This window comes from Crocuta crocuta, unplaced genomic scaffold (assembly GCF_008692635.1).
Source record: "Crocuta crocuta isolate KB4526 unplaced genomic scaffold, BGI_CrCroc_1.0 scaffold662, whole genome shotgun sequence".
Classification (NCBI taxonomy): domain Eukaryota; kingdom Metazoa; phylum Chordata; class Mammalia; order Carnivora; family Hyaenidae; genus Crocuta; species Crocuta crocuta.
Window position 1 is genome coordinate 286,004 of NW_027533282.1, and position 7,265 is coordinate 293,268.

The following is a 7,265-nucleotide window of genomic DNA, read 5'->3' on the forward strand; positions in this document are numbered from 1 at the left end:
GATCCCAAAGGTAAGTACAGGTTTTAAAAATTGATTACAAAGAGGGAAGCAGATAAATAAATAGCTGGAGATGAATGTTTATAGTCTTGCAGCACTTAGCTAGTTGGAAAGTCTCTATTTTTTTTAATGTCATTAATAAAATATTTCCCCAAATTTGTACTTTTCTCTGCCACTCTGCACAAGTCAATTGGAGCTGAGATGAACTTCCTTCCTACCTTCCTTCCTTCATGTTTCCTTCTGTTTTGCTTTCCTTTCTTCCTTTTTCACCTTTCCCCTCTTCTCTTCCTATATTTCTCTATCCCTTCCTTATTTTTTTCTCATATTCTCTTATATTTGTTTTTCTTTTCCTATAGAAAAGGAAGGAAGGATGGAAGGAAGGAAGGAAGGAAGGGAGGGAGGGAGGGAGGAAGGAAGGGAGAGAGGAAGGAAGGAAGGGAGAAAGGGAGGAAGGAAGGAAGAAAGGAAGGAAAAGAAGGAGGGAAGGAGGGAAGAAGGAATGGAAGAGAGAGAAAGATCATAACTAGAGTGGTAAATCAGGAGCATGGATTTTTTAGGCCTGATGTTGACCACGATCATTGTCATTGGAAACAAATCTTTACTTCTCTCAAAGCTTTTCCTTTCAATATGTTTTTTCACTATCACCCTTCCCTCTAATTCTCCCCCACACACATGCAAGGATGGGTAGAATTGTTGGATATCTTGGGATATTTTTAAGAAGTTGGCAACCAACAGAAACTTTGGGATTCTTCATTAATTTAATTCCCATTGAAATACTATAGCAAAGAGATGCATTTCTGTCCTGGAGGTGATTTCCAGCTGCAGTGCTTTCCTGTCTTGGTGTGGCTGGTTTCATATCTGAGGTACACTACAGTGTCTGTCTATCTTTGTGCAACTCTTATTATATCTGAGATACAGCAGAGCATGTCTGTGGGAGCATATGAGTCAATATGGAGGGATGCATGATGAAATGTAGTTCTTCATTTTGGATCTCACATTTTATATCAGTGTCACAACTGATATTGAACAAACTGATTTAAGAAGTCTTACTCTATTCCCTATCATTCAACAGGTCTAGGTACTTTATATTCTTAAATCTATCATCATGATCTGTGTGTAGGTGTCTTATCTGTGTGCAGGTGTCTTATCTGTTGTCTTATCTGTTGATATGTTTAGGTAAAGTGTATTTTGTTTTCAGAGGATTGACACCTCAATATAAACATAAGCCCTTTCGTGTTTTTAAATTCATTCCAGGTTTTATATGGAGTTTCAGCAAATGAATATGATATTATTGTCCGAAACTTCAGAGGTATACCTCTCATAAAGTTAATGTTTCTTCCACTTGTAGAGTGCTCAGTCAGTGCCTACATATTACTTTGAACTCAAGTTTTAGCATTTGTTCTTATAATAAGAAAGCTACAGATAAAAAATAATCCTATTGGAGAGGTTTATGAAATGCATTTTTGGCTCTCATTTTTTTCCTTCTAGAAGTAGTCAACCACTTCTCTTCTCAACAGTGGCAAGATGCTCCACACAAACACTTCTGCTTTTTACCCAGACAGCTTTTTTCTCACAGGCATCCCAGGACTTGAGGATTCCCATGGCTGGATCTCCCTGCCTTTTTGCTTCATTTATTTAATGGCCCTGTTGGGTAATGTTACAATTTTGCTGATCATCTGGTCTGACCGTACTCTGCGAGATCCTATGTTCTGCTTTCTCGCCATCTTATCAGCCACAGACCTGGCCCTTTCCACATCCTCAGTGCCCCGAATGCTGGGTATCTTCTGGTTTGAAGCACATGAAATTGGTTTTGGAGCCTGTGTGGCTCAAATGTTCCTGATACACACCTTTACAGGAATGGAGTCCACTGTTCTGTTGGCCATGGCTTTTGACCGCTATGTGGCTATCTGTGTACCACTCCGCTACACAACCACCCTGACACCCCGGGTGCAAGCTGGCATGGGTGTGGCTATTGTAATGCGTCCTGTCCTGCTCATGTTGCCCATTCTCTACCTAACCCATCGTCTGCCCTTCTGTGAGACTCGAATTATTGCACATTCCTACTGTGAGCACATGGGCATTGCCAAGCTGGCCTGCACCAGCATTCGAGTTAATGCCATTTATGGGCTTTTCGTGGCTTCTTTTCTTATTTTGGATGTGGCACTGGTTGGAATCTCTTATGCCTACATCCTCCGTGCAGTTTTCCTCCTCCCATCTCAAGATGCTCGTCACAAAGCTCTGAGCACATGTGGGTCACATGTTGGGGTCATGTGTGTTTTCTATACACCCTGTCTCTTCTCCTTCCTCACCTACCGATTTGGCAAGAAAATTCCCGGTTATGTTCACATCCTTGTTGCCAATCTCTACGTGGTCTTCCCACCTGCCCTCAATCCTATTATCTATGGTGTGAGGACAAAGCAGATTCGCGAGCATGTGATCCATGCTCTCACTTCCAAGTAGAGGTTCTTGTTTCCTCAGTTCTTGAGGGTGTCTATATAGCTAAAATAAGTTAATTTTACTCTACTCTAGGTTGATTATTTTTTAAGTGCTCCTCATATCAAAAGATCCTCCAGATCCTAAAGGAACAAATTTAGAGGAATGCTTTCTGTTCTGAAATCTCAAAAAGAATGCTTATTCTTCTCACCACAGGGTTCCATTAGAGTAGTGCAAACATCACACTCAAAGTCCCTTCCCTTTTAACTAGGGAGATTTAGTGAATCTTCATCTCTCTGTATTTGAAAATAGGATAGTATTCCAGCTGGGCACAATCAGTTTGTCAACTGCCTTGCTTTGTCTGAAAAAAATAAAAACAACCACCAAAAAACTAAATTTGAATGTCAAATAAGAAAGACTTTCATAGATTTCACAGTTAAAGACTTAAATATATCTGATTTCCCCGAGGACAATACTGGGATATTTCGTGCAGTTTAAAAAAAAATGTCTCGGGTTTTCACCTTTCATTTGAGCACGCTTTATCTTATTTGTCATGAAAAGTTGTAGACACTATGTGCCCTCAGTGTGCCACCTCCTCCCTTTATGGAGAATCATGAAGTGAAAGTACCTGAAAACAGTATTTGTGTTAAAGGATGAAACTCTTGTTTTTAAGAGAAGCTTTATGTATAAAATTCTAACAGTGGTTTTGAGTCATGTTTAATCAGATTTTTTTTCCTTGGGAGTGGTGTGTGTGTGTGTGTATGCCTGTGCACACGTGTGTGAAGTGTATTTAGGCAATCTTTTATCTATAGGACCACTTTGCCCTCTCCAATTCCCTCTTTATTTGTGGAATGCAACATACATGCAACCTTTGCGACTTAATGCTTTACAAAAGTAGATGAATCTTACACACATTCTGGTAGAGATTAAATTTTCAGTCACCTACTTTTATAAGAATTTTATGAATATTTTTTACAAGTATTTTGTGTAATCTTATAGGGACATATCTCCTCTATGATTCCTGAGGATCAGAGACCTTGTTATTATTCTTCCTGAATTTGCTGTGAGCAGAAACTGATATGCACATAAAAATAATGACATAGAAGGTAAAAGTGACTGCTCAGGAGTCTAGAAACTAATTTCCTGTAGGCATGTTTACCATCTGATGGTATGATAATGATTGTACAACTTTGCAACATGACTGAGCCAGAACATGTATCTTCAGGATTTGGAAGTATGAAAGATGATCTTTCAGCAAGGAACATGGACTACAGTAAACACTTTCTGAAAGGAATTAATGGACAGTGACACAGGGATATCTAAATATGATTATCTGGAGAATTTATTTCCTGTGAGCACATTGAACACATTAAAAGTTCTTTACTCTTAGGTATAGAAAGATGCACAGTCTGAGTCTTTGATGTCTTCCTGTGTCAAAAGTGAACCCAACAGCGTTCTTCCCTGTGTTTTATTTGGACGTTGTAATGTCTCATTTTAAGTATAAATCAAATTTAATAATATTTAAGAATAAAATACAGGGGCACCTGGGGGGCTCGGTCGGTTAAGGGTCCAATTCTTGATCTCAGCTCAGGTCATGATCTCTCAATTCATGAGTTCTAGGCCTACATCGGGCTCTATGCTGACAGCTTGGAATCTGGAGCCTGCTTAGATTCTGTGTCTTCTTCTCTGTCTCTGTCCCTCCACTACTACTCTGTGTCTCTGTTTCTCTCTCAAAAATAAAAATAAACATTAAAAATTTATTAAAAAAAAGAAAAACATATGGAAATTTCTTACAAAGCTGAATATAGTGTTACCATGTGATTCACAATTACATTCCAAAGAATTTACCCAATGGGTTTGAAAACTATGTCCACACATAAACTTGCACACGGATACTTACAGCAACTTTATTCATAAAGAACTAGAAGCAACCAAGATGCCTTTCAATAGGTAAATGAAAGTCCAAACTGTGAGACATCCTACCATGGATATATCCAGCATTACTAAGATACTAAACCACGAAAAGATACAAATGAATCTTAAATGCATATTCTGAAGTAAAATGAAGTGAATCTGAAAGGGCTTTATATTGGGGGACTCTAGGGAAGTTAAATTATGGAAAAGCAAAACTACTGAGACCACAAACATATCTATTCTTGCCAGGGGGAGCAAGAGTGGGGAGATGTCGAATATGTGAAGCACACGGAAAATTTTAGTTTCTATATGATACTGTAATGGTGGATGTATGATATGCATTTGGTAAAACCCTTAGAATTTTACAACACAAAAGATGATCTTAATGTATGCAAACTTAAAAAAATCATCGAGGCATTCAGGGGATTCCATGATGAAATACAAAGATATGAGAAACACTGTGTATTAAAAATGTAGGGAAAATCTCACTAAAGTGAATGGGGAAAATGTTTTAACCTAAGCAACTCGGGAAATGAGTGGCGTCTGTGAGACCAAAGGCAAAAGGCCTATACATAAAGCACTGTACTCTAGTGGATAATATTTCCCCATGGGGATATAGGTTAACAGTTCTAATACAGCTACATATACATAGTGTTAATGAATAATTATGTAACTGTATGGCATATAGTCGGGACCAGGTTTCTCATTTTTGGAATGGCAGTTTACAGAGAAACATGAGAGGATACTAGAATAATTCTTGTGGTAACAGATTAGAGTTAGAGATATCACTATGCTTAGTATTAGATAGATGACAGATGACAGAAAGATGATAGATAAATAGATGATGTATATTTATATGTATGTATACATACATGCAGGCTAGCATACACATATATATTTCCTTGCTCTGCAAGCTGAGAGGGTCTTAGGCCAATGACACTCTAGTAACAAAGCAGACCCTGCACCCAAAACTTTGTTTCTAATACCATTATCCAACTAAAGGAATCAGTAATCCTTGGAGAAATATCACAATCTAAGATTGAGGCAGATGGTATATAGGATATGCCTATAGCAATTTGTGGTCCCAAAAGTAAGGAAGTGACCCTGCAGCCCCCAAAAATATCCCACACAATTGTGGGGTTAAGACAAACGGACACAGGAGCCAATTGAAAGAGTTCCTAGGGGCGCCTGGGTGGCTTAGTCGGTTGGGCGTCTGACTTTCGCTTAGGTCATGATCTTGCGGTTCGTGGGTTCGAGCCCCGCGTCGGGCTCTGTGCTGACTGTCAGCTCAGAGCCTGGAGCCTGTTTCAGTCTGTGACTCCCTCTTTCTCTGACCCTCCCCTGCTCATGCTGTCTCTCTCTCCTAGAAATAAATAAAACATTAAAAAATTAAAAAAAAAAAAAAGAGTTCCTAATAACCAAAGTTGGTCAGTGTGAAAAAAATAAAGTAGTAATGGGTTACAGTCTAAAGTATAAAATAAATATTTGAGCCCATACTGATAAAAATAAATGACTGAATACATAAACATATAAGGGACTAGATCATCTCATGCAAAAACATTTCCAAACAGTATATGAGGATGCTCCATTCCAAAGGAAACAGAGCATCACTACTCACTGTTTAATTTGTTGGCTACACATTGTAACTTACTGCCAAATAGTAAACTTGGAAATGGGGGAGAAAGAGAATCCTGACAAACACAACCTCAGCCAGAGGATGAAGCTTAATATCAATAGTGATAAACTATGTTGATAGTACATACCCTTGAAATGTTTTGACATAAGTGGTATTGTACTTCATTGATCTCCCCCAATAATATAACTCTAGTCTAATCATGGGGAAAATAATCATACTAATCTCAACTAGGGGATATTAAAAAAAAAAAACACCTAACTAATACTTTTAAAAACTGTGAACTCATCAAAACTAAGAAAAGACTGAGTACTAACTGTCACAGTCAAGAGAACCTGAGAGAACTAATTAGATATCACTAGTAAATGTAATTTGGTATCCTGGATAGGATCCCACAAGAGAAGAAGAACATCAGGTACAACTAAGGGAATCTGAGTAACATATGAACTTTATAAAATATGAACTTTAGTTAATATTGGTTTATTAATTATAACAAATGACCATACTAATGTATAATTTTACTGATAGGAAAATTGTATATGCATTGATATGAGAACTCTGCATTTTTCTGTAATTTGTGTTATAAATAACTTTTTAAAAAAGTGTATAGAAAATCAATTAGCCAGAAATTACCTTACAGATCTAGGAGAGAGAAACAGGATGTTCTATGAAATATCACTAAATTTAATATACTGTTGAAATTATGAAAGGCAACTGACAAAGGAATAAACAACAAAGGTGAATACACTGAACAGAGAATCTAGAAACATATGGATTTCATGGTCACATGACAGTGCTGACATTGGAGATCTCAGTGTCACTCTTTAAAACCCAGGAATTTCCATATGTTTACTGACAAAGCACTGCCTCTGCAACCAAAAACCTGAGGTTTTAAGGGAAGTTAAATCTGGGATGTTGAGAGAGTAAAGGTTGTTAGAAAGCCCAATTCACCAGTTTGGATACATAACTAACCCAAGAAACACTACACAGCTTTTATTCAGTAATAATGTGGATGTTCTAAAAGCTATTTGTTTTACTAATATGTTTTTTCTTTATTGGCAATAAATCTAGGAAGGAAGTTGATGTCTTTTATCAACTCCCCTATAACTTCAAAAGTGAATCAAGGAAACATCTCCCTGGCAACTCCCATCAGTATGAACTTCCACAAAATTTCCTAACCTGAGAATACTGAATGTTAGTTAAGCAATTTAGATTATTATTAACAAACCATTACAAATTTCATATTATATATCAGAAAATGTTTTAAGTGTTAAAAAAGTATTACACA

The 7,265-nt window shown here is 37.4% G+C and overlaps 1 protein-coding gene across 1 annotated transcript; it reads left to right on the forward strand.

Moving 5' to 3' along the window:
- The first annotated feature begins 1,521 nt into the window (after positions 1-1,521).
- Positions 1,522-2,457, forward strand: LOC144218256 (olfactory receptor 52J3-like). Its single transcript, XM_077748113.1, has one exon. It carries the CDS (start codon positions 1,522-1,524, stop codon positions 2,455-2,457), a length of 936 nt encoding a protein of 311 aa, XP_077604239.1.
- Positions 2,458-7,265: the final 4,808 nt, after the last annotated feature.

What these genes read in the sequence shown, in the direction of transcription:
- LOC144218256 (XM_077748113.1), top strand. Translation starts at nt 1,522, where the DNA reads ATGCTCCACACAAACACTTCTGCTTTTTACCCAGACAGCTTTTTTCTC.